Genomic DNA, 25,431 nt, shown 5'->3' with positions numbered 1-25,431 from the left:
GTTCTGGGTACTGGGGTGGCACGGTGCTGCTGTAACACCCGCAGAAGTCCTTACTACGATAGGGAACTCGCCATAAAAATAAGAATTTTTTGCTAGATCCAAAATTTGTTTTTTTGCCCCAGAGTCGAAGCCCTGCGGGGGGTGGCGGAACCGATGTGCGGCGGAACGGGAGGTGCCGCGGTGCGTGTTTCCGCAGAGCGCCGCCGCGGCGGCCCCGGGGCGGGGGAGCGGCGGGGCGGTGACACCGCCGGGCCAAGATGGAGGCGGTGACTGAGGGCGGCTGGGACTCGCTGCCGGTGCCGCTGAGCCCGGGCGTGCTGCGGGCGCTGCGGGAGCTCCGCTTCCACCAAATGACCCCGGTGCAGGTGCGGGGCCCCGCGGCGCTCCCGGGGAAGGGGAGGCCGGGCTGAGGTGTGGGGTGTGAGGTGTGAGGTGCGGGCCGCTCCGGGGCCGGTGGCGGTCGCAGCCCCGCGGTCGCGACAGTCGCCGGGTCCTGTAGCAGCGAGAGAAGCCTCATCCGTGACTTTCCCACCGGCTCTGCTTGGGTGACGTTCACAGCGAGCTCTGATGTCTCGGAGGAGTTTCACCTCTGTGAGATTTAACTCCGCTTCACCTCCTCATGTGATGCTTCTCTTTTTTCAGTCTGCGACCATCCCGCTCTTCATGAGTAACAAAGATGTGGCTGCAGAAGCGGTGAGAAGCTTTTCCGTCGTCCAGCTCGTTGTTTTCCAGGCTTGTCTCCGGAGCTGAGGGAGGGCTGACGCTGTTTCCACTCTCACAGGTCACAGGCAGTGGGAAAACCTTGGCGTTTGTGATTCCCATACTGGAAATTCTTCTCAGACGGGAAGAAAAATTAAAGAAAATGCAGGTGAGATTAAAATACTCAGTACTGAGTATATTTTTATAAAGTGCCAATAGGATTTGAGAACTTCAAGAAAAGTATCCGTAAGGAAAATTGCCTACACAAGAGTGCTTGTGCTCAGCTCTTTGGTGTAACAGTAACAATAAATTGTTTAAAACTTGGAAATAAAATTGGGCTGCTCTCATTGCACTTAGATACAGCTTCTTCTTTGACTGATCAGAGCAGGGTTCTGAGCTGCTAGAAAAATGTCCCAAAATATGGAATACACTGATACACTGCAAGTGAGATTTGAATGCTTTTTAGCATCCATTGACCTTGAATACATTTTAGTGTGCAGGAAACTTTGCTGCCATTTGCTGTTAAATGTCATTATTAGATGCTGCTCTTAGAGCAGAGATATTTTACACATTAATACAAAGTCTTTCATAGACATTTTTGGGTGGTTCTTATACTTTATTGTATTTCTGTGGAAATGTTTTGTCTGAAACCAGGCTCAAAATTATGGCTCATATTCACTTAGCTTGAAAGGGAGGATTCTGCCCAAATTCTTCTCCCCACAAATTCCTGTTTTTCACGTGCAGGTTGGAGCTATAATTATCACACCAACGAGGGAGTTGGCCATTCAAATTGATGAGGTGCTGTCACATTTCACAAAACACTTCCCCATGTTCAGGTGGGTGAACTTCATCTTTTCCATGACCACAGTTCCTTCTGTCACTCGTGAGCCAGCTAAACTTAAAGATGACCCAAATTTTTTTGTTTTATTGTTTTAGTCAGATTCTTTTAATTGGTGGAAGGAACCCCATGGAAGATGTTGAAAAGTTCAAGGAGCATGGGTGAGTTGTTTGTTTGTCAGTGTCTCAGAGCTGTGGTTTTCTCCTTGTCCGGGTTTTCAGCCCAGAGCTGTGGTCCTGCTGGGATGGTGCTGCCAGAATCTTTTGGGGTGAGCTGGGAAATGGTGGGGTCTGTTCCTGGAGTGAGGTACAGTGTGAGGAGAGGCTCTTATGTGACATCAGCACCATTTGTCTGCTGCTTGGGTGAAGAACAGGGCTGGAAAGTGCCTTCAGTGAATATTTCACTTCTCCTTGCTCATTAATTTCCTGAAATGGTTTGGTGCTGATATTGGTGATGGAGTTTTGAAGGAATCCTACTTGCCACTGGCTGTTGCATGGAGGTACCAAATATTTCCTGTAGCTGATAATTGCTTCCCATACTTGCTGTTTATATTCTAAACTGTTATTGCCACAGGGGATGTGCTTTCACCTGGGCATTTCCCCCCCATCCCATGGCACCTGACTGGCACTGAAATATGGATGCAGTTCAAAGTGACAGAATGAAATTGTTTCATTGAAGAATGCAGGGCAGGGCTATGGTGTGATAACAACAGTAGGAGTTCAGCCTGTAGTTAGGGAATTGCTCTCTGTGTGTGCACCAACAGTGGGAACATCATCGTGGCCACCCCGGGCCGCCTGGAGGATCTGTTCAGGAGAAAAGCAGATGGGCTGGACCTTGCAAGCTGTGTGAAGGCTCTGGATGTGCTGGTGTTGGATGAAGCAGACAGACTTCTAGATATGGGCTTTGAAGCAAGGTATTGAAATAATAAATTCTGGTGGTTCTTCTGCCGTTTTAAATTGAGTTGATGTGTGACGGATGTGAATGAGCGTGGCCTGCTATGGCCTCCAAAGTTAATTTGTTCTGTTTTCTTCTTTCATCTTTGCTCTGTAACTACACAAAGCAGTTGCTAAGGGGAAGAGAAATAGGAAATGTGGAGCCTCAATGAATACAGAATTTCCTTTGTTGAGGTGTATGTTAGCATATATCTGTTAATGCTTGGTTAAATATCATTATTCACACACCAGAATGCTTAAAACACTTTAACCAATAAGCTTTGATCTCTCTTTTCTCTTTCTCTCAGAGTTAAGATAATTATTTCAATAGAAGTTTGGCATGTGATAACAAAGCCTATTTTGCATGCAAAGTCCTACTTCCAATGATTAAACCTCTTCCCGAGGGAAACCTTGGGACAGTTACATTTTCCATGTGCTTACTTGCAGCATAAATGCCATTCTGGACTTTTTGCCCAAGCAGAGAAGGACAGGTCTGTTCTCAGCTACCCAGACCCAGGAGGTGGAGAACCTGGTGAGAGCAGGGCTGAGGAACCCCGTCCGCATCTCGGTGAAGGAGAAGGGAATGGCAGCCAGCAACACCCAGAAAACCCCAACACGCCTGGAGAACTATTACATGGTGTGAGCCTGGGCCCTGACACACCTGCCTGTTCCCTCTCCTCTTTTTCCTGCTTCTGTCAATAAGATCTTAAGTCTTGGCCACTTAGGATCATATTAACAGAGGAGCCAAAGTCCATTTTCTTATGTTTTTCTTTTGCATTTTTTAGATCTGCAAAGCAGATGAAAAGTTTAACCAGCTGGTGCATTTTCTTCGGCAGCACAAACAGGAAAAACATCTGGTGTTTTTCAGGTAATTCTGTTTGTGTTTCATTGGTGTTTAGTTACTTAAATTCCAGCACTGTGCCCTTTGTTGCAAAGGACACCACTATTTTCAAAGTGGTTGATTTTTGAGAGCTGTTTTTTAGAATACGGTGCCTAAAAAAAGATTAATCATTACTTCGTGTCAGGATTGTGTTATTAAGAAAAAACATAAATGTTATGGACTTTAAAGTAAGACATTATAGATGATTATATGTTAATTATAAAAGTTACGTGCATCTTTTAAATGAAAATAGTGTATATTTTTGAAAGAGCTTGGGAAACTCTAGTTTGACTGTCTAAACCTGATTAAAAATGCAGTGTAACCTTCTGCTTTTATGCCTGTCTTTATCACAACAGCACATGTGCCTGTGTGGAATACTATGGGAAGGCTCTGGAATCTTTAATTAAACAGGTGAAAATAATGAGCATCCATGGGAAGATGAAGCACAAGCGTAACAAGATTTTCACGGAGTTTCGGAAGCTCCCAGGGTAAGAACGTGGGAATGGGCTAAAGCAGCCAGAAGGCAAAATAGTGAGGGGGAGGTGGCTTTGTCTGACTGTTCTTCTGCTGCTTAGTGTGGAAGGATGGCTCAGGTGAAGGATGCTCCAGGCTGGTTCTGAGTGTTTTTGTGCTGAGGTCCCCAAAGTGTGACCACAAACAAAGGGAAAATGTGACTGGAGCATCTCCACCCTACTTTAGATAATCCATGTGGCATCACAGGAGATGAGCACACTGCACTGTCACTTGCACAATCACACATTAGCCCTGATGTTTAAACAAATTGGTAGCAAAAATAAGCTTTTCCTGATTAGCAACCAGAGTGTAAAGCCAGGATATTACTTTATTAGTATATGAACAAGAACATGGCAACACTGTGCTGTAACCTACCCACAGGGAAATGTTCTTTGGCAGCTTTGCAGGATGCTGTTAATAAACTCTTGCCTCATCAACTATCATTTTTTTTTATTGCATGGGACCTAAATTTTAGCTTTTTATATTATGAGAAAAATAATTACCAGCAGATTGTAAGAACAGCTGTTGAAAAGAACAGCATGCCAGTTTTTCAAAAATTGTCACTCAAGTCTTAAGTCTTTTATTTCAACATTTATTATAGTACATTCAGCTGTGGTGGATGCAGTGCTGGTTTAAAATTTGAATTTGTAATAGGGAATTGATTAGTCTTAGAAATGTAATATAAATCACAATAATTTTCATAATGTTATGTAGAATTTTAGTTGGTGAAAGCTGCAATTACCTTATATTTTGTCTCTTAAAAACCCCCAAATGTTTTAAAATGTTTTGTTACTCACTCTCTGGTGAAGGTGCAGAGCACACAGCTGTGAGGAGGCTGGCTCTTCATAAATGGCAGGTTAATGAAAATACACTTTTTCTTCTTCCTAGGGGCATTTTGGTGTGCACAGATGTGATGGCCCGTGGCATTGACATTCCAGAAGTGCACTGGGTGTTGCAGTACGACCCACCCAGCAGTGCCAGGTACAGCTTCAGATCCTGAGATCTTTTTTCTTTCTGTGTGGTCTTGTTACTTTGCTGCTCAGGTATCAGTTAGGAACAAAAAAACTCCATAAAACACATTTAATCACTTCCTGGAGGTTAATCTGAGAGAACACACAAAATAATGCAGGAGCAAGGGAGGCTGAAACAGTGCAGTTTTTGTTGTCACTGCTGTGAATTGAAATGACTTTGTGGTATGTGTCAGGTGAGTGATTGTCACATCTGTGTAAGGTTTTGTGTGAGATTATCAGAGAAAATGTCAGAGGTGACACTGGGGTGAAGGAGAACAGAGATAAGAGCAGGGATGGAGCTCTTCAAGGAATGGTACATTGAAAGCTCCCAGGAAAGGAGCTTTTCCATGAATTTTAACTTTTGCTGTCATCATTCTTCCTACAACTTCCTTGAACGTCACTCCCTAAACAGACACCCATTGCTTTAGCCTAACAATTGAGTGGGATTGTCACACATCTCTTGTGTTACACTTTGCTAATTCCTGTTAGTTTAGTGGAGTATTTTCCATCCCACAAGATTTGCCCTTTGCTGCCCAATGTTTCCAAACCAAGCTGAGCTCTCCTGGGTTGTTTCAGTGCCTTCGTGCATCGCTGTGGTCGCACAGCACGGATCGGCAACGTGGGCAGTGCACTGGTGTTTTTGCTTCCCATGGAAGAATCCTACATTAACTTTCTCTCAATCAACCAAAAGGTGAGTAGGTTTTTATTCTACTCCAAAGCAGGAAAGAGGCAATGCTGGCTCACAGTCCTGCCCCAGCCCTGCCACCAGCAGCTCACACCCTGCAGCCTCTCTGCTCTTTACTTACAACTCCTAAAATCTCCCATGCGTGCTCCTGCATTTGTGGGATTGTGTGAATTCTCTGGAGACCTCCTAATGAGACCAGAGCTTGATAAAGCAAGAGATGAAGATGTTGCCTCTGTGGAGCTGCAGTGTGAGAACTCCTCTGCTGGGCCAGGATCTGCTGTGTGGGGCTCATGGGCAGCTCATGTGCTGGAGTGACCAGAGGGAAAGGGGCTCAAAGCTGAGGAGTAACTGGGCAAGAATTGTGTGCTTGAGGTTTCACAGTGCATTTCACATCATTTGGTTGAACTTTTCCTTTGCTTTTGTTGTTTATTTTCTGGTTCCCAGTGTCCTATGCAGGAAATGAAACCACAGGCAAATGTGTTGGATCTTCTTCCCAAGCTGAAGTCCATGGCCCTGGCTGACAGGGCAGTGTTTGAGAAAGGGATGAAAGCCTTTGTGTCTTACGTCCAGGCTTATGCCAAACACGAATGTAACCTCATCTTCCGCATCAAAGGTAATTCCCAGCAGGGCTGGTACCCCTTTACTGTTTTTCTCAGGTAACAAAAGCATAGTGGTGATGTCCACCACTTCAATTACTCATTCTGGATGTCAAATTCACTTCCTGCACCATCAGATTTTGACAAAACTCCTGTTTTTTTCAAGCAACTTGTTTCAAGAGAAAACACAATTATAGAGCTTGACCAAACTCATAAAAGCACAAATAAAAGTGACTTAGTATTGTTGCTAGTATTAAGGTGTAGAGTGCAAACAATACATTAAAATAATGTTGATTTTTTTTTTTCCTTTCTCAGTTAAATTAACTTTGTATCCAGCAGGAAACTGACTTTATAATACTTATTTCAACAGATCTGGATTTTGCCTGTCTTGCCAGAGGTTTTGCATTGTTAAAAATGCCAAAGATGCCTGAACTAAGGGGAAAATGTTTTCCAGACTTCACTCCAGTCACTGTCAATACAGACACCATTTCATTTAAAGATAAAAACAGAGAAAAACAGAGACAAAAGAAATTAGAAGAACAAAGAAAAGAAAGAGAAGAAAATCAAGGGAAAAAGAAATTTGTAAAGAACAAAGCATGGTCAAAGCAGAAAGCCAAGAGGGAGAAGAAAAAGAAAGTAACAGCTAAAAGGAAGCGTGAAGAGGTCAGTGTCCATTGACTACCAGTGATTATTGTAGTCTTTCCAAGGGCAGAGAGCCCTGGGATTTTAGTGTGGTGGAAATGATGGCTATAAAATAACTTTTTAGGACTTGGACAAGCAAAGCTTAAAATAATAAGAGGTTTTTAAAGCCTAACACTAAAACAACTTCTCAGCACTGATGCTGGTCAGTGATAGGATTTTTATTTCTCAGAGTAGCAGAAATATGGCCTGAGGGTGCTTTTGTCAATTTTCAGCAAGTGGAGCTGAGAGTTACAGTTGTCTGGGCAGGAATTGAATATTATTTCCTGTTTGGATATTCCTGGCAAACTGACTTGTAATCTTCTCTTGTGTTCAACTGTATAGAATGAAAACCTTTTGGTGTTGTGTTTAATTTGTTGTTTTCAACTTTCCAACAGGGCTCTGATATTGAGGATGAGGATATGGAAGAGTTGCTGAATGACACAAGACTCTTGAAAAGATTGAAAAAGGGAAAAATTAGTGAAGAAGAATTCGAGAAGAAGCTAACAGGCAACCAAAGGTTCAAAGCAGAAACTGCTGAGGACATGGAGTCTGATGGCTGACAGTTACTCTAGCCACATTTTTACATTAAAACATGCTTATTTCAATAAAACTGTATTTCTATTAAAAAATTATAGAGAACAGAGCTGATCTAATTTCTTCATACAGAGACCTGGAATTCCTAAAGACACAGAGCCTGCAGTTGTTGAGAACAAAGCAAAAAGCACCACTCTGCTATGGCAGGAGCTGCAGGTTTCCATCAGCAGCCTTGTACATATTTTAGTTTTGTTTTTTTCAAGTAGATACCACAGGTCAGTAACAGCACACCTCAGCATGAGTCTGGATACACCATAAAGGATTTTATTTTACAATATCAAAATACTCCACCCCTCTTTAAAATAATTTAGTTGCAGCCTTTAGAAGCTGCAGTAACTTTGGGAACTTTTTCAGTAGTGGTCCGTAATTATGTTAATCCTTGCCATGTTCATGTATCATCCTCCAAGTTCTCAGAACCCTGATGGTCACTGAAGATGACACATCCTGTGCAGGAGTCTCTGAGTTACAGGTAGAGTTTGATGAGTTCATCACTGACAGCTGAAGGAGTCAACACACCAAGGTCTGTGAACAGCAGTGTGATGAGTGATGGGGAGGTGTAGTCAATCCAGGGGTGCTCCTCTGTTAGATTCTGTCCCGTTTTCAGAGTGTCTGCTTTGTACTAGAAGGAAACAGAGACCATTAGTTACTACACAACTGCGAGTTAAATCCTCTTGGGCAAGAGCAGTGCTACAGCCTCAAGCAGATGTTTGTGGTAAAACTGAAGGAAGTCAAGTGCACAGACTGGTGTCACCTTGGTCTCAGCTCTTTTATTTTATGTAAAAAGTACAATTTGTATTTCTGGAGTTTAGTGGTTTAACTGTTTCTTACCCTCAGCTGCTCCTGTGCCCTAAAGAAACTGCTTTAGGAACAGAGTATCATTATCAGGACAAATTATGGCTGTTTGGTGCCTGACTGTACCATGGAGCAGCCCCACAATATACCACAGCAGAGAGACCCAGATAATCAGAGATGCTTAGAAGACAATTTTCCACAGACACACCAGTGTGCACCTTAACTGGCTAAGATGGAAGTTGAGTTTCTCTTACCTTAAACCTGTCAGGGACGTCCTGCTGATTGAGAGGGAAGAGTCTTACAAACTTGAAACTTTCTGCTACCACATAAAATGGTTTATTCTGGGCTTTGGCACACACAGCAATTTGATTGGTGCCAATCTGTGGAGACAGATGGAAAACAACATTGCAGACTCAGTGCTTGCCTGACAATATTGCCCACTTTCCAACAATTAACAGACATTTACTGGATAAAATCCAAATGGAAGAGGCTTTTCAAAAAGCTTTAAACGCTTCAAAGATACCAAACTTTAAAGTCCAGAGTTTACAGAATGATGTAAGAAACTCACAATTACCTTGTTGATAATGCCTCCACTTTCAACTACACCTTCAGCACCAACTAACACCAGGTCCACTTTCTCCATAATGTAGCTGTTAAAAGGGGGGAAAAAATCCAAGTTTTACTGGGTAATAGGACAAATGTACTTGCTGAACAGAACAGAAATGAGTAATTTAAACAGTCTTTCAATTTTCTGCACTAGTTTCATCTACCTCTTTTAAGTCCACATGTTGTTAAAGATCCTTGGAGTGAGATTTCATCTGCTTCCCTGCAGGAATATTAAGTAGCCATATCTTCCCCAGCCATAGCTGACCCTGGCAACTGGGTAAATGCTGGAAGAAGCTGAACTCTAATGTTCAGATTTATTGTAGTTATTTCTTTTCTCATGTATTGGACAGTGGTAATTTAGCAAATACCTGAAGAAACCACAAAATTATAACACTTATGCGAATTAGGAAAAAAAGTGGCCTCTTTGTTTAGCACCTCAGTTCTTTTTTACATTTCTGTACAAGTCCTTAGGTCAGGTTCCTTCTTTCATTCCAACATGCAAAATCAAATGCTTGTGTTGTAGCTGACACATTCCAATTGTGCACCTAAAGCTGCAACTCGTTTGGCCTGTTGGATGACTATGACAAACTAAGTAATATCCCTGGAGTTTGAACAAGCTGCTTACATGTAAGTTTATTTTGTCTCAAAATAAAATTGTGATGAAAAAGACTAAATTTTATGATCAGACTTACCCAACTGCAGCATCCAGAATCACAGTCACAGGAATGTTCAGCTTCCTCAGGGCTTTTGCCATTTTTTGCCTATTAAAGGAAATATTTTCTAATAAAATATTTGGACCTTGAAATTTTTTTTTTAAGACAATGATAGGAAAATATTGTCTGAAAGACTGAAGCCTTCATCCCCCTGCTGGTAGAACAGAAAATGAGCTATTGCATAGAAATGGAAAGAACTGTTACATGTTGTTAGTGACATGTATTACCCAGTGTGCAGGGTTTACTCCTTCACTTACACAACAATATCTGCTCTGAAGGAATTATTTGGCATCTTTAAATGACACTGTGAGCTGTATATTTTATTTTGCTATGATTAGCATAATACTGATTATTTTAGACTACTTCTTAAAGAGACAATTAAAAAGCAAGTTGTCTCCCATCTCCCAAGGGAAAAGGTTGCCTGTCACTGACCAAAAGCTTATGAACCTTTGAGGAAAACCTAGATAACACTAATTAGAATATCGAGTATGGAAAGTTAATTACCAATATTTTTTAGATATTCTTTTTCAGTTGTACAGAATAATGTGATGTAAGTGACACTTGCTGTTTAAAATATTCCAACCAAGCCTAGCAGCTTTTCTTAGAGCAGGACAAATTGGATGGTAGCTGTAACTTACCCTGTTAACCAAGATAAAAAGCAAATTAATGAATACTTGCCCTGCTTCATCTGGCTGTGATTCAGTAACATAAACACTGAATCGTTTCTTGGACTCCACAGCTGCTTCCAGCACCCTGAGGACCACCCTGGAGTAGGCGTGTGTCAGTATTCGCTGCCAGGACAAAAAAAAAAAAAATAAAAATCACACTTCACTTTTGCTGAGCCTTGGGAAATCTTTGTTAGTAGTGTCATGGCTTGGTGTGCAGAACAAAGTTGTGCAGAAGCCCCCATCAGACTCCTCTCCTCTCCTGTTCCTCACTGCCACCAACAGCAAAACCCAACAGGAGTGACCCTGCCCCGGCCTACTCACAGCATCATCTCTGATGAACGGGTGACACAGCTTGGCGATTTTATTCCTCGAGAGAGAGACTTTCGCCAGGAAGATCTCCCCGCGCTCGATCATGATTTCTTTGCACTTGGAGTAATCCTGGAAGAAGAGCGGGGCGCTGGCTGAGCGGCCGGAGGCTCCCGCAGCAGCGGCGGGGCAGAGCGGGCGGCCCTTACCGAGTACTCCAGGGACGTGAGGCTGATGAAGCGCAGGAAGAGCTCCCCGCCCGAGGACACGGCCACCGAGGAGTCCACCCGCGACAGGGTGTCGATGGCGTCCCGCAGGCTGTTCCGCAGGCCCTGGATGGTCTCCCCTGGGGAGAGGCAGAGACGCGCGGTCAGGGCCTCGCCCTGGGGACAGCCGGGGCTCAGCGGGGACAGCCGGGCCCACCTCGGTCCTGCTTGAGGAACTCCAGCAGCGCGCGGATGGCGGCCACGGCCGAGGCGACATCGGGGTCATCCCTCAGCTGCGCCCGGAACGTTTTGATCAAGTCTGAAAGGCAACGAGGAGCGTCAGGCCCTGCCCTGCCCGGCCCGGAGCCTCCCGGGGCTGCCCCCGGTTCCCCTCCGTGCCCATCGCCTCCCCGCGTTACCGTCCGTGCTCATCGCCGCTCCAGCTCCGCTCCAGCTCCGCTCCGCCCGCCGCGCCGGGCGTGGGGAGGGCCGGGCCCGGGGCGTGCCCGGATGGGGAGCGCCGGCCCGGGGCGTCATCCGCGGGCGCCGCAGCCGCTGCCGCCCGGCCGGAGCGATGAGCGCGGGTGAGCGGGGCCGGGCTGGCCCGGCGGGGTCTGGGGGTGCTCCGGACGGGTTCCCTGTGGGGAAGCCGAGGCCGTGAGCGGGGCCCCGCGGCTTTCCCCCTCTGCTCGGGGCCCGGGGTGACGCTGCTGTGTGGTCCCTTTGCAGATGATGAGCTGAACCTGCTGATCATCGTCCTCGACACCAACCCGATCTGGTGGGGGAAGAGGGCCCTGGGAGAGGCTGAGGTACGGCCTTTAGGCGCTGGGTCTGCTGATGCCCCTTCCTGGAGGAAATTGTACCATTTTTTTGACATCTGAACTGTGCTAATGTCTGCTAAAGCAGGTTTATAATGGGTTTCATAACACCTTTTGAAATTGAAAGCATTCTGTGTTCATTGGAGCTCTTTTTGCATCTTCAAGTTTTTCTAACTGCGGTCATTTCACAGATTTCTTCTGAATTGCTTCACTGTAAATGTTATTGTGCTACATCTGCTCTGTTATTTTTTCCCAGCAGTTCACCCTGTCGAAATGCATCGATGCAGTGATGGTGCTGGGAAACTCTCACCTACTCATGAATCGCACCAACAAACTCGCTGTAATAGCAAGTCATACTCAGGAAAGGTAGAGCTGCTTCTGAACCGTGTAAAGGTTTTGAGTTCCTTGTATCTGTCTCCTGATTTTCTTGTTTGATGGCAAGAAACTAAGTTTAAAGTCTAATATATCATTGTCTTAAAAAAAGAAATTAGCTGCAGCTATATAGGAAAGAATCTTAATGACTTACAAAGCAACAAAAAATACTTAGAAGGGAGGTTTCAATAGACTTAAAAATACACAGAGAGAGAATGGTGAATATGTGTGGAGTGGGACAATGCAAGTGGTAGAAGTTCCCTGTTTAGGGGATATTTTTCCCCCAGATTTTTGTGAGTCTCAGGATCTATCCCCAAGTGCAGCCAAAGAACTCTGCCAGATCTCTCAAGAGATGTCTCAAAAGGAGGGAGCCAAATGTGGGTTTTGCTCCAGTTTAAGTTGAAGGTCACCTTACATACCCTCTTTAATTTAAGCCTTTTCAAGTATTAAAGGGATTTTAAATTAAACTTCAGAGTACTGTTATCTGCAGCTGATTAATTTCTAGCATTTTTTCTTACATAAATACTTTGTTTTTCCTCTGTTTCAGCCGTTTCCTGTACCCTGGGAAGCGTTGGGCTGCTGCAGATCCCTTTGGAGAGGGAGGCCCTTCCATGGAATCTAATTGCTCCGGCAGCAAGGATGGAAAATATGAATTATTAACAGCAATAAATGATGCAATTGCAGAAGAGATTAAAGACCTCATGACAAAGAGTAAGGAGAAGAAAATTCTAGGCTTAATATGCAGAATTGCAAGACATTTGGACTGTCAAGGAATGGCAGAAATGTCCTCTATTTTCATCATATAAATTTTAATATGCTTAAAGTAGATGAGTTTATTATGTTTGACACTTCAGATTCTGCATTAATATTATTTCCCAAAGATAAAAATGTGTAGTATTTTGTATTGTTAGGTTCAGTAGCTGTTTTTATATATAAAAGTAACTTGTGCACTTTTTCTTGTATTGCAGCTGACATGAAGGGCCAGCAAACAGAAACCCTGTTAGCAGGATCACTGGCTAAAGCACTTTGTTGTATCCTTTTGATCACAGAATCTTCAAAGCCTTTATGTGTTCTGAAGACTGTTTCTTATAATACTGACTTTTACTATTCTTATTTTGCTATAATACTTATAACTGAAACATTTACCTGATAACTGTGGCTTGTGCTTATCAAAATGTGTATTGGCCAAGATGGTGAATGTGTGGTGTGGATCATGGAGTTATTTCCAAGAATTCAGTGTAGATTCCTTGATGCCAGCTAATGTAGACATCAACAAGATGGGCAAAGACCTAAAAGGTAAATCCTCTTTTCCTGTTTTCAACATTGAGTAAATATTTTAATCTGAATAACAGGTATGAATGCACATGCACACACAAACAAATATGCATGTTTGGACACACCTCCAATCCCAAAATTGGCACTAATAGGTAGAGGTTTGTTTTGATCATTTGAAGTTGCCTTAATTTAAAAAAGTTAAAGGACTTGATCAATAGTCCACATCCTTAGGGAGATTTTCTGTTGTGTGTAAATAAAACTGTAACTGGAATTTCCTTGGAATAACTGGAGGTTGAGAGGAATTGTTCCGTAGATAATTGCCACTGGGATTGGAAATAGTTTCATATAGATATTTTATCTGACCTGTTAGATCTAACATCCAGTATATTCTGAAGTCTCAGATGCTACAGAATTAAAGGGATGATACAAACAACGTGCTGATGTATTTCTCTTTCTTTTTAATACTTAGCCAATCAAGAAATTAAATCAAGGATTCTGGTAAGAACTTTTGCTGTCACAGTTTTCTTTTAATCTTGAAATCCAGTGATATATGTAGGCTAACAAGTTTGAGTTTTTATTTAGGTCATAAAAGCTGCAGAAGACAGTGCATTGCAATACATGAATTTCATGAACGTGATCTTCGCAGCACAGAAACAGGTGGAGCTTTTTTCCGTTTATATTATCTTTGATTTCTGTGCAAAGATAACACAAGTGTTAATTTCTCTTATGATTACGTGATTTATAGTGCATTTATCATGGAAATAAATCATGACAGTAACACTGACAGGGCTGTATGGGTCCTGGCTAAATTTGTTTTTCATGCATTTCATCTCTTGCAGAGTATTTTGATTGATGCCTGTGTCTTGGACTCTGATTCAGGTCTTCTACAACAGGTACAGGCTTGCTGTTCTTATTTGCCATTTGTATTAACTCATAAGTACTTGATGTTAGGCAGCTCAACATGTTCTTCAGCTCTTTCCTTTAATCAAGAGTGGGTGTGGGAATATGTTCAGTGGATCTGACAGCTCTGACAGGCAGGCCTTGTGCAGTACATGAATATTTTAAATGCCCTGTTAATGTCATCAAACAATGATGTGATCATTGTCTCTGCTCTGCAGGCCTGTGATATTACAGGTGGCATATATTTGAAAGTGCCCCACATGCCATCCCTTCTGCAGTATTTGTTGGTAAGTCACTTCAGGTGTGAAATATTACTTCACTGACGAGATAATACAGGAATACCAATCCACAAAATACTTTTCTTTATCCATACAGTGGGTTTTCCTCCCTGATCAAGAGCAGAGATCACAGCTTGTCCTTCCACCTCCTGTTCATGTTGACTACAGAGCTGCCTGCTTCTGTCACCGCAACCTCATTGAAATTGGCTACGTGTGCTCCGTGTGCTTGTCAAGTAAGTTTATAAATATTTAACAGTCTGATTTCTTACATTCGAATGACGTGTTTTAGTGAAAGCCAATTCTTTGATTTTTTTCAGTATTCTGCAACTTCAGTCCTATCTGCAGTACCTGCGAGTAAGTGTTTGTTCTTTGTGTTTCAAGGATGGGTGTGGGAATATGTTCAGTGTATCTGACAGTTGCTTTTCCATATTTTTTTCCAGGACTGCTTTCAAAATATCATTGCCACCTGTCATGAAAGCAAAGAAGAAGAAATTAAAGGTAGCTGCATAGCAACATTATGTAAATACATCATTACCTCCTCCAGTAATTCCATGAAATGGAACCTACTTGAGAAACTGATGGCACTTTTTATTGGATATGAAAGAGAACTGTATGCAGTGCTATTACTTGTTTCTTAGGGGATAAATATTTCAAATGTGTGTTTTCTATGCAGCCTGTTAAGTAACAAATCACTGTACTACCATGCAATCTGTGATGGTTTAAATACTAATTCTCAACTGTAAGAGGAACCAGAAGTTACATCCTGGTAAAGAGACACAGCCTGTGAATTTGAGGGCATTCTGTCCACTGCTAAGTTTCACACCTCTGAGTTATTTTCAAAGTCAGGAAAGCTTTGGTTCTTTCTATATGTTGGTGTAAAGTTAAAAATTACCATTTCTAGTGTGTAGGATCACAATTGTAGCATTGTGTTGTTCCAGGGACTTCAACTTCTTATTAGCAATATGAGCCATCATTTTCAGGATGGTTTGTGAACCACTTGGGAAAAAAAAAGGTGCTAAGTGCCCTGCATGTGCATTCACATGTATTCATATTGCTGTGACTGTACTGTCCTTGTGGCATTTCTTTATCAATTTGCTATCTCTTCATTTGTGAATGAAAAGGCCTCCCTTTGTTTAAAATAGGATCAGTAAAATGCAGACTAGCTGGTTTTATTTTGAAACTGGAAAACAAGAAATGTAGTTGTAATGTGATAACAAGCACACTTCTTTTTTTAATATGCGGGTTTCCATCTGATGTGACAAGAACAAAGACTTTTGGATTGGTGTCTTTTCTGGCAGGAAGGTCTGCTGTGTACTTCTGCATGTGGCTTTCATTTAAAGAAACAAACAGTATCTCCTTCTAAAGAGAACTATATAATTTGGTAGTTTAACCTTTCCCCTGACAGCAATAGAGATGAATTTTTTTTTTTTCACATAGAAAACGAATTATTTTTTCCTTCCCAATGTGTCTACAGGAATTTTTCAGGTCTTGATATTCACATCAGGTTTTGTCACTGTAACAGCTGCCGTGCCAGTTTTTTCTGGGCTTGCCAATGTAACAAGGCGAGTTTTTTTTTCATGGACAAAAGCCATTTTGTGCGAAGGCTGTATTTATAATTTATGTTGTATAAAACTTTTGTAATAAAGACAGTCTCTTTTTCAAATGTGGTCAGATATTGCTTTGATATTTAAGGGTGAGCTACATGATTTTCTTGGAGTTTTGTTGAGTCTCATGGTGTGATGTGACTGACAATGGGTGAGGGAGGACAGGTCCAAGTCAGGGGAGATGCTGAGGGACAGACGTGTCTGGGATCGTCACCAAAACCAAACTCTCTAAACAGTTTGCAAGCTTAGAAAATCAATGTTACTTTATTCAACGTTGAGGTAGATGGGAACTGCTCCATAAAATGTACATCAGTTATGAAAACTTAAATATTTATACATTCTAGCAAACAAAGGAATTAGTGTTTATTTGCTACAAGTTACATACTTCTCTTATTAGTTAGTTACTCTAGTGCCTAATGCATAATGTTAATGATTCTCTTGCTTCTCATTCTAGTTAGTCCACATGCTCAGTTTCTCTCTTCTTTAGGGTTTGGGGGTTTCTCGGGTCACTGGCCTCCTACCAGAATTACCTGCTTGGATCTGATTTCAGCACAATTACTGAGCTGGTTTTATTACTTTCTTCCTTAACTTGGAAGTCCAGCCTGATGACCTAGAGGACCATAAATTCTGCATTCTTTTGCCTTCATAACCAATACTACCTCCCTCTTCCCAACCCTGCCGATTCCCTCCCCAGGGTCTCAGAGCCCTAAACTTTAATTTCTCACACACTTAGAGCGTGTTAGCGTTGTTAATTTGTGCCTGACCCAGAGTCTGGACCTGCTCCACCACCACCATCTCTCCCCGGGCCCTTTCCGTGAGGCGATTTCCCGCCCTTTCCGTGAGGCGATTTCCCGCCCTCGGCGTTGCCATGGTGCCGCGCTGGCGCCGCAAGATGGCGGCCGGGCGGCCGCCGTAGCGCTATGGGGGCTGCCGGCCTCGGAGCGCTGCTGCTGCTGCTGCTGCGGGCGGCTCCCTGCCCCGGGCAGCCGGCCGGGACCACCGGTGGGTCAGGGAGTGAACGGCCGCAGTGAATGGCGGCCTCCGGGGGGCGAGGGACGGGCGGGGCTGTGGGGATGGCGGTCGGCCCGCGGCGGGATCTGCCCGGGTGGGCGTGAGGGGAGGCGGCGCAGACCCTGAGGGCTCCCCAAAGAACCTTCCCAAAGTGCTCGCCGTGGGGTTTCTGCCGCTGCTCAGCACAGAGAGGGAGGGTGGAGCGGTTTATGTCGGACTTTTTAACCCCGGCAAAGTCTAGAAATTAAAATCCAGCGAAACTCCGTACCCTAAACTGGACACTGCGTGCACAAGCTGAAGGCAGGAGCCCGCAGCTCCTGGATCGCGGGACATTCCTGGCACGATTCATGGCCCAAAGAAATTAAAAAGTGTAAGCTGAAGTCAGCAAGAAACGCTAAATCTGGTGTTGCCTGAGCTGTGTAGTATTTGCATGGGCTGTAAGTGCTGTAATGTTATTTTATTGCCTGTTTACTGGGCATCTTCACACATGTAAATTTGTGGCATAGAAAGCAACACCCACTCCTCCAGCACTTGGCAAGAATGGAAATACAACCCTGTACTAGGCATTACATGATATTTTTCTTCTGTTTGTGACGATTTAAAATTTAAGAGTGTAAGAATATAGCCCAAGCACAAGATCTATGCGTCTTACAGATGTTACCTTTTTCAGTCAACTTGTTTCTTTCTCTGTTTTTTAGTCTTTCAGCCTTCGTTTATTCATATGTCAGGGCAGAGAGTGAATTCATTTTTCCTTGGCAATTCTTCAGGAGTTAATTTTTCTATAATTGTAAGTCCTAGAGATGCAGAGACAGGTAAGAACACTTCAACCCCTTTTCCCATGTAAATAAATACATTTGAATTGTTAATATTTTTTGACACAAAAATTACTAGAGAAATGGTAATGCATCTAATTTAGTAAAATAGTTACAGAAACAGGAATTTCAGACATTCCTGTGATTAACCCCTTAGTTCTCAGTTGGTTCCTTGTCAGCTGGGCCTGAGGGTGTACCTGAAGGCACAAGAGGAGTTTAAATGCAGTTCTCATTTCCAAGTCTTTTCTAAATGACAGTGGAATACCTTTAAAATTTTTCTTTTGTTGTAGGAAAATTGCAGCTTGCAAATTGCAGCAGAAGTAAAAGAGCTGGAGATTGGAATTTGGATGTAACTCCTGGTGTGGTATGTAAAATACTGATTCTTCTGTTATTCCACTTCATTCCAACTTTTCTCTCAGAAGCTGATGAATGGTATAGACAAGAGCTATTTAATACAAGCTATTAGAGGTGTCAAACTTTATTTTGTTTTTTTCCAGAACACTTCCAAGGTGACTGTAAGCCTCGGCAGAACTCTGGAGCTGTGTTTGCCCAATGCCACTGAGTGCTGCCCCTCACCTCTGTGCGTGGTGGAAACACTCCAGGTTTTAGCTTGCCGTGGTTCAGTGATGCTGGCACAGCTCCTGATTCAAGCTGAAATATTTGCCAACTCTTCCTTTGCAGGAAATGTGTCAGGTAAGTAAGAAGCAATGGTATTTTGGCTGTTCTTTTCCTTTCCGTATGGAAAAATGGGGATTTGGGCAGCAATTAGAGATACTGAGCAATCATTTCTAAAAAAGTTTCTACACAGAATAAACTGCAGTGTGCATGTTCTTTTTATTTGGATTTCAGTCAACTTAATCTGATTGTCTCTTCTACTTCTGTTACAGAAAATGCAACTATCATCCCAAACCAGGCATTTAAGCCCTTGGGCTCTTGTCCTTGTAACTTAACAGCTGGAGCTTGTGATGTTCGTTGTTGCTGTGATCTGGTACTTCTTTCTTATTAAACTTTGATTAAGTGTTTGCAAAGTTTCTAGACTCTCTTGTCTGTGGGGAGAGAGAGGTACTGAATGCTTCAGACTAGATGGGCCAGAGGGTATGTTTGGATATTCCAGTATTTTTAAAAATATATTGTCTCTATAAAGCTTACCTGTAAGTTTGGCTTTATATTGCCATAAGTATTGCAATTACCTTGCTGCAAACTGACCATTCTTTTCCCTTTCAGGAGTGTACACCAGACTTGCAGCAGTTATTCAGTGCATCGTGTTTCACTGGAGTGTTTGGTGGGGATGTAAATCCACCTTTTGATCAGCTGTGCTCCTCCCAGTCAATGGAATACACCCCTGAGTGGTTTCCCTTCCTTTGTGTACAGTCTTCTCTTGACAACACACCATTTCTTGGCTATTTTTATCATGGCTCTACGTAAGTCTTAAGAAAATTTATTATCTCATCACTCTCATTATGCGACCAAAAATATAACCTGTCTTTATAATGAAAGTTACTTTGAAATTAGGGTTTTAGGGTGTAAATCTTAAATGCAAGTGGAGAAATGTCATTGGTAGTATATAAGAACAGGGGACATGAAAGCAAACCTGTAATTATTGTGTGAGGTAAAGAGTAGAGCATTGTTTAATTTTTAAACTTGTTTGCAGTTCTACACCCAAAATTCCTTCATTTAAGATCCCTCTGCAAACCTCTCCTGGGAAACCTTTCACTGGTTACAGAGAAGGAGATCCAATTATAACAGAAGAAGATGAGTATTTTACTGTTCCCCAGGTAATCATTTGGTGCTTATGAGCTTTTGATTCCTCTTGCTTTGTTTGGAGCTCCCTGCATCACACCCCTTATGGCTTTGCATCCAATTTCAGCAACTTGATGTTGGGAAGTGGTGGGGTGTATTTGTCACAAAAAAACTCTCAACCAACCAAACAAAAAACCCGAAACAAAACCACAAAGTCATTATTAAAAGTAAACATTATCCTTCCTCATACCCTTGCCCATCCCTGCAAAAGGTAATGCATTTTGGAGACACTTGTTGGTTATAATTATTTTCACAAATGAAGTTATGGTGTACATTGAAACTATTTTTAAAGCTGTGCTCTCTCTTGCTAGAGGCTGAGGTGTTTTTATAACATCAAATAGCTCGCTCGTCAAAGTGTTCTGTAATGCACACGTGGGGAATTTTACTAACAAGTAATCTTCAAATGAAGAGCAAGGGGCTAGAAAATCCTTATTTGTGTGAACCCCCCCGCAGCAATCCGTGGCTGGGCAGTGTGTTGGGAATGCTCCCGTGGCCTATCTCCACAACTTTGATGTCAAATGCCTGACCAGTTTGGAGTCTTACAAGGAAGGCCTGCCCCATGATGTGAGGATAAACACTGGCACTGCAGGTATGCTGCAGGAATCCAAGCAGGAATGCATTTCATGTTTCTCAGAGCTGCTGGAACAGAACAAACCCAAGGGCTGTTGGCACAGTTGTTAAATGTAATATCTGTGTTATCTGGTGGCTGTAGTTCAGCATTTGGGGATGTTCTATTCCTGTTTCTCATGACCTTCTAGCAAGTGTCTCACTGCTTCCCAAGATTTAGGAGGTAAGAAATAATGGGATGGGCCTTTGTTTCCCATTTGCCTGTTCCTGGTGACTCATTTTCAGACTGTTGCAGAGCCCCTTTTCTGTCAGGAGGGTGCAGTATCAGCGTTTTAGAGTTAGTGAGAAGTGGTTACTCTCTGCATAAGCCTGTACTTATGAAGAGTCATTCTGGGTTTGAGATAATGTGATTACCAGCATGAACATATTTTATGCTTCATAATCATCTAATTTTGTTAGCCTATATTACCTCTGTAATATAAGCTGTGCCTTCAAAATATATAAACAGTCTGAGTCTTTATCAAAATTAATTTTCTAAATAATTTCCTACTCAGTTTTCATAACAACAAGGATTGTACCTTGGATGTGAAAACAGAAGTCTTTGTTTTTCATTCTCAGACTTCATCCAACAAAATGTTGTCTATAGAGCTGTCACTGACAGGGGCAAATTCATCACTGAAAGTGGTAGGTCTCTTCCATTTAATTAATATTTCTTACTTAACCTGGATTGTGTATGAAATAGATTATTTTGATGTCTCAAATGTTTACCTGCTGCAATTCTTAGGAGGAATTTTTGTATATTATTCAAGACTGAAAAAGTAAACTGGCTTCCTGCAAAGCAGGAAGTATTTAATTTACTCCAGTTGATCACAGTTGGTCAGAAAATCAGGTTCCTTACCTTGCATACATGAGGGATTGCACCACTGCACATTGAAACAGAAAAATGGATTCCCAAAAAGATGGATGTTGTAATTTCCAGAATTTTGCCAAGGTTTTAATGTATTCTTTCTTAGCTGAAGTAGCAGAGCTTTCTAATTAGGATGCTTTTCATTATGACCTTTTCTCTTTTCCTTCTGCCAGAAAACCTTGCTGCTGAGGTTCTGTGTCAAAATGTAACTTTTGCAGAACATTATAAATTCACTTGGAAAGACAAGAACATTGAGCAAATAAATGTCACTGTCTTCCTTGGAAGCTTATGTGATGGAGGTATCATGACATTTATGATTTTTGATTTTTTTCTTTGTCTTCTGGATGGAAATTCTGTGATAGAATCTCTTATTTACTAATTCTTCCTAAAAATAATTTCCCTCGGACTCTAGAAAGAAAATTATGGGGCTGATTTCCATTAATTTGTGTTAATTTGAATCTTCAGTCACTAATGAAAGACAGAAGTTTGTGCCCTACATAGAACATACATTTTGCTAATTTACTTATTTAAAAGTCATACTTCTTTCTTTTGCCAGAAATCCTGACACAGAGATTCACAGTCGAATTTCTAAGTTTAAACAGTACTGATGGAGAGGAACTGTTTGAGAATCCAGGTATGAATACTTTATTTTGCCTAATAAAGTAAAAAAATCCACACTGTACAGACTCTTATCAGTGATCACATTTTATATTTCTTTTGTACTTCTTCATGTTGCCAGCCTTCACCTTCCTGCCTTACTGCACTGCCAATAGCAGTGAGTGGTCCTTAGGCTTTTGTTGCATAGACATTGATTATTTAAAGTGAGGCCATTCCCACTGTAATGGAAATCCTTGTCATGTACTTCAAGATTGATGACATTTAAAACAGTGCTAATGCTTACAGATTCTTCTGCAGTGTTCATAATTTACTCCTCTCTGTTTAGGGTATCAAGCTGGAAAACCAGTGAGAGCTGCAAATCTGAATGCTTCTGATCCTCTTGGAAGCCTAAACATTTGGCAGCCAGGTATTGGCTTGTGAGGCTGCAACTTCAATTGTAGTTAATGCTAAAATGTTGGAACTTTATTTGGTTTTTGGATTTTTTATACATATTTTAGTTAAAAATCTCTGCCAAATGTTGCTTTTCCTTCTCAGACTTTCAAAGGTCAATGAGAAAACCTTTAATGCTTTCTTGGAAAATTGAATGGACTTGTATGTGGCTTTTAACTCTACCGTGCTGAGTTTGCATTCTAATGTTTGATGTTTTACACAAAATTGAAAGCTAGAGATCCAAAAGTGGATAATAGGAAAGCTCAAGTAAGATTTTTTTCATTTCATAGCTGGCAGAGGTTTATGTGCATCAGCATCTTACAGACCAGTTCTATTTGGAGTAGACTCATACTCTGGGTGCATTCTAGAAGTTGATATTAATGAAGATTGCAGCTTTTTAAGGTGAGCTACACAAGCTGAATTGTTTATCCCTGCTTCATATCTCTTGTTGATTGTTATGTGATTGTCTACAAGTGCTTCCCATCAGAACTGGTACATTCTTTTTCAACATTCACGTGTGTGTTTCAGCTTTCTGTGGTTAATAGTCTCACTTTTGGTTTTGATGGGAAATCATAATAATGGTTTCACTCTTTACTCAAATGAGGATTGTGTTGGCTGCAATACTTTGCCATTTCTTCCCTTCAATAGTCAAGTTTGTTTTGGTTGTGTGATAACATCTTTCAGATGAAACTGACCTTAGGATACAGTAATATTGCATCCCACAGTGGTAAAACAGTACACATTTACATTCTGTGTGGTGTTACATTCTTACTTTGCAGAGGAAATGTGACTGAGAAATTGAATGCATTAATACAAGCTACTCACATTGGAAAGAGGGACAATTCCAGTTACAGTGATCTAAATGACTGGGTGGAAATTATACGTAAGTGAGGCTTGTGTTGTTCTCTGTAGTCTAAATATGCCCATGCAGTAAATAAAGCACGTAATAAATCCAAATTGTAAATTTAAATACCTAAAACTAGTGATGTGTGTGTCTGCATCCATCCATCTATGTATGTGTACACACAGGCACATAATTCAGTATGTCAGTGAATACTGCATATTTCACTGTACACATATGACTTGGTATTTATCTGTTGAAAAATTACTCCTTTAGGTGTTTTTTTATAGAGAGAAACATTTAAAATATGTTCCTGTGTGACAGTTACCAGCATTTCACTGGGCTATGAGAATAATCTAATTATGGAATATATAATGTTTTCCATAATATTTACATTTAAATCCCTCTGTTCTCCTTCATAGGTCTTGATCCATTTAGTTCTAATGTGAGCACTGGAGGCTTAAAAGGCATTTGTCCAGATATTCCTGCAAACCTGAATATTCGCATCATCTTTGCTAAAGTGGGAGCAGTGCAAGGGATTCCCCAGCAGCAGATTCTGGCTGTGCAGATCAGGTAAAGTGAGTTATGTCTCTGGCTATCTGACAAATAAATGCTTCATTTTGAGCCTTGCTTACCTAACATATCCCAAATTAATTTTACAAACAAAAAAGGGTGGCTTTTGTTGCTGGTTTTTTACATGCCTTTCACTCTGCAACCCAAATTCCTTTGATCACAACCAGGTTAGCCTTTCTCCCTCTGAAATGAAAATTAAAGAAAAAGTAAAATTAGATAATATTTATACTTCACTGAAATATTAAATAAAATACATGATTCTGCCAGCAGCAATTATACACAGGGCATCCCATCAGGAGTCATGTGGTGGAAGCAACAAGATTGTCCTGTGTTCTGGCTTACCCCACTGCTGAGCTCTTGGGAGCTGTGCTAAATACTTTATCCTTTCCTGAAACAGGGAATTTTCACTCTGCAAACACTTCCCCTCCTCCACAAGTAAATCCCTATCAAATAAGTGGGATTCTGTTCCATTTTACCTCATTTCCAGACTGTGCAAATTCTCCCTTTGTACAATGTAGAAAATCCAGGGATTATCAACCTCCTCATAAAAACTGTGCATTTTGTCCTTTCCCGCTTGTGTTTAGGGTCTAAACTTCCATTTCCAGCCCTCAAAAAATAGTTATGCTTTTTGTTACAGTTACTCAACAATCTTATGGCAGTTCCAGTGTGGGATTGGCTGCAAAAACACCCTCAGCATTCTTCCCATCACAGCTTCTGTTCAGTTCATTGAAGTCCCAGCTCAGCCACCCCCTCCAGTGACGAGGTAATTTTGGTAAAAACAACTTCCCTTTATGTTCAGCAGATGTAATGTGACTTGCATTGACCAAAAGGTTTCTTTTTTCCAGGTATCACAAGATTTATGCAGAGTTTGACTGCAATCGAAATGAGGTGTGCTGGCCACAACTCCTTTATCCAGTGACACGCTTTTACACAGGTAAAATAATAAACAATGTGGGATGCCACAAAGCATGAAAGGCTATATTTCTTTGAAACATAATTAGATGTGAGGAGTTTAGTCTGAAAGAATGCTTTTGCATACACTTTAATCTGTATCTTTGGGTTGTTGTATAAACTAAAATTTAGCTTATAGCTCACACACTCACATTTTTGTTTTGTTCTGTTTTGTTTTTTTTTCAGGAGAGCCATATTCCCAGTGTCTTGCTAAAGGCCTGTTTCTGGCATTTCTTGTTTTACTTGCAGCAATTACGAGCAACCCTTGGTTTTCTAAATTATGGAACAGATAGGTAAAAATTATGGAGAAACATTCTTGGATTTTGTAGACAATTTACGTGAACGTTTAAAGATACATAAAATCAATACTTCTACAGCATACAGAAAATGACTGTTACTTAAAACAAAAAATAATAAATTATTTTTAAGCTCTAGACTCCGTGTTTGGAGTAGCAAAGTGTAGAGTTGACTTGAAGGTGGCCAGCCCAGAGGCTTCACCGGGGTTTGGATTGTCCTCATGGATGGACCCCAGTTCTTTTCTCCTAGAGTTGAAGCTCCTCTTGACAATAAACCCCTTGTACCCACCAATTTTTGGAGCAGTGGGCAGATTTCTCACGCTTCTGAGAAATTGTAGCCCTTCAGCTGTTTTCATGTGTTGATCTGAAATTCTCTTTTCCAGTTAATGCTTTGCATTGGCAACCTGCTGTGAATGTGCACAGAAAACATCTACTCGTTGTTCTTAGCTGATGAAATGCAACATTTGGGATTTTCTTGTGGTTTGGATGGGCCACCAAGCTAAGGAGAGGACTGGAGCAGTTCTGCTATGAGGACAGGCTACAGCTGGGAATGTTCAGCCTGGAGAAGAAGTTGTGTGGAGACCTCACAGTAACGTTCCAGTATCTGAAGGGGCATACAGGGCTATGGAAGGGGACTCTTCATCAAGAACTGTAGAACAA

The 25,431-nt window shown here is 41.7% G+C and overlaps 4 protein-coding genes across 6 annotated transcripts; 3 read left to right on the top strand and 1 right to left on the bottom strand.

Moving 5' to 3' along the window:
• The first annotated feature begins 234 nt into the window (after window positions 1-234).
• On the top strand, window positions 235-7,475 carry DDX55 (DEAD-box helicase 55). The gene is made up of 14 exons (XM_014875037.2): window positions 235-365; window positions 643-693; window positions 782-868; window positions 1,444-1,535; window positions 1,636-1,698; window positions 2,301-2,450; window positions 2,917-3,106; window positions 3,255-3,337; window positions 3,706-3,837; window positions 4,751-4,843; window positions 5,449-5,563; window positions 6,002-6,170; window positions 6,524-6,816; window positions 7,230-7,475. The coding sequence occupies exons 1-14, from the start codon at window positions 258-260 to the stop codon at window positions 7,392-7,394; spliced, it is 1,791 nt and encodes a 596-aa protein (XP_014730523.2). The 5' UTR covers window positions 235-257; the 3' UTR covers window positions 7,395-7,475.
• A 195-nt stretch (window positions 7,476-7,670) lies between these two features.
• EIF2B1 (eukaryotic translation initiation factor 2B subunit alpha) lies at window positions 7,671-11,211 on the bottom strand. Its single transcript, XM_014875044.2, has 9 exons — window positions 11,139-11,211; window positions 10,937-11,038; window positions 10,723-10,859; window positions 10,529-10,645; window positions 10,218-10,330; window positions 9,519-9,587; window positions 8,795-8,870; window positions 8,475-8,600; window positions 7,671-8,047 (listed from the first exon to the last, which is right to left on the bottom strand). Exons 1-9 carry the CDS (start codon window positions 11,149-11,151, stop codon window positions 7,892-7,894), a joined length of 909 nt encoding a protein of 302 aa, XP_014730530.1. The 5' UTR covers window positions 11,152-11,211; the 3' UTR covers window positions 7,671-7,891.
• On the top strand, window positions 11,207-16,025 carry GTF2H3 (general transcription factor IIH subunit 3). 2 transcript variants are annotated; one of them, XM_014875043.2, is made up of 13 exons: window positions 11,207-11,303; window positions 11,449-11,528; window positions 11,797-11,903; window positions 12,457-12,620; window positions 12,878-12,940; window positions 13,176-13,205; window positions 13,654-13,682; window positions 13,767-13,841; window positions 14,024-14,077; window positions 14,303-14,371; window positions 14,460-14,595; window positions 14,680-14,716; window positions 14,803-16,025. In XM_014875043.2, the coding sequence occupies exons 1-13, from the start codon at window positions 11,294-11,296 to the stop codon at window positions 14,870-14,872; spliced, it is 924 nt and encodes a 307-aa protein (XP_014730529.2). In that variant the 5' UTR covers window positions 11,207-11,293; the 3' UTR covers window positions 14,873-16,025. The 2 variants fall into 2 exon arrangements, with proteins under 2 accessions (XP_014730529.2, XP_014730528.2); XM_014875042.2 differs by having other exon boundaries at window positions 11,794-11,903.
• A 759-nt stretch (window positions 16,026-16,784) lies between these two features.
• TCTN2 (tectonic family member 2) lies at window positions 16,785-24,909 on the top strand. Of its 2 annotated transcripts, none has more exons than XM_088175850.1 (18): window positions 16,785-16,968; window positions 17,676-17,789; window positions 18,080-18,153; window positions 18,287-18,482; window positions 18,677-18,777; window positions 19,014-19,210; window positions 19,441-19,564; window positions 20,043-20,178; window positions 20,775-20,840; window positions 21,237-21,362; window positions 21,620-21,697; window positions 22,007-22,087; window positions 22,401-22,512; window positions 22,890-22,993; window positions 23,374-23,524; window positions 24,162-24,287; window positions 24,370-24,458; window positions 24,662-24,909. In XM_088175850.1, exons 1-18 carry the CDS (start codon window positions 16,887-16,889, stop codon window positions 24,766-24,768), a joined length of 2,064 nt encoding a protein of 687 aa, XP_088031976.1. In that variant the 5' UTR covers window positions 16,785-16,886; the 3' UTR covers window positions 24,769-24,909. The 2 variants fall into 2 exon arrangements, with proteins under 2 accessions (XP_088031976.1, XP_014730619.2); XM_014875133.2 differs by lacking the exon at window positions 16,785-16,968 and adding an exon at window positions 17,214-17,347.
• The last annotated feature ends 522 nt before the right edge of the window (window positions 24,910-25,431 follow it).

This window comes from Sturnus vulgaris, chromosome 19, assembly GCF_052056855.1.
Source record: "Sturnus vulgaris isolate bStuVul1 chromosome 19, bStuVul1.hap1, whole genome shotgun sequence".
In the NCBI taxonomy this organism is placed as follows: Eukaryota; Metazoa; Chordata; class Aves; order Passeriformes; family Sturnidae; genus Sturnus; species Sturnus vulgaris.
The sequence above is the reverse complement of the archived record's forward strand: the minus strand, read 5'-3'. Positions and strand labels throughout refer to the sequence as shown.

Coding starts and splice junctions, on each gene's coding strand:
- DDX55 (XM_014875037.2), top strand. CDS start 258: ATGGAGGCGGTGACTGAGGGCGGCTGGGACTCGCTGCCGGTGCCGCTG. Junction 694..781: donor AAGATGTGGCTGCAGAAGCG/GTGAGAAGCTTT, acceptor CCACTCTCACAG/GTCACAGGCAGTGGGAAAAC. Junction 3,107..3,254: donor GCCTGGAGAACTATTACATG/GTGTGAGCCTGG, acceptor TGCATTTTTTAG/ATCTGCAAAGCAGATGAAAA.
- TCTN2 (XM_088175850.1), top strand. CDS start 16,887: ATGGGGGCTGCCGGCCTCGGAGCGCTGCTGCTGCTGCTGCTGCGGGCG. Junction 19,565..20,042: donor AGTATTTTACTGTTCCCCAG/GTAATCATTTGG, acceptor ACCCCCCCGCAG/CAATCCGTGGCTGGGCAGTG. Junction 22,513..22,889: donor GAAGATTGCAGCTTTTTAAG/GTGAGCTACACA, acceptor CTTACTTTGCAG/AGGAAATGTGACTGAGAAAT.
- GTF2H3 (XM_014875042.2), top strand. Junction 13,206..13,653: donor GATGGGCAAAGACCTAAAAG/GTAAATCCTCTT, acceptor TTTAATACTTAG/CCAATCAAGAAATTAAATCA. Junction 14,596..14,679: donor GTGCTCCGTGTGCTTGTCAA/GTAAGTTTATAA, acceptor GATTTTTTTCAG/TATTCTGCAACTTCAGTCCT.
- EIF2B1 (XM_014875044.2), bottom strand. Junction 8,871..9,518: donor ATTCTGGATGCTGCAGTTGG/GTAAGTCTGATC, acceptor CCCTTTTAACAG/CTACATTATGGAGAAAGTGG. Junction 8,048..8,474: donor ACGTCCCTGACAGGTTTAAG/GTAAGAGAAACT, acceptor GTTTCCTTCTAG/TACAAAGCAGACACTCTGAA.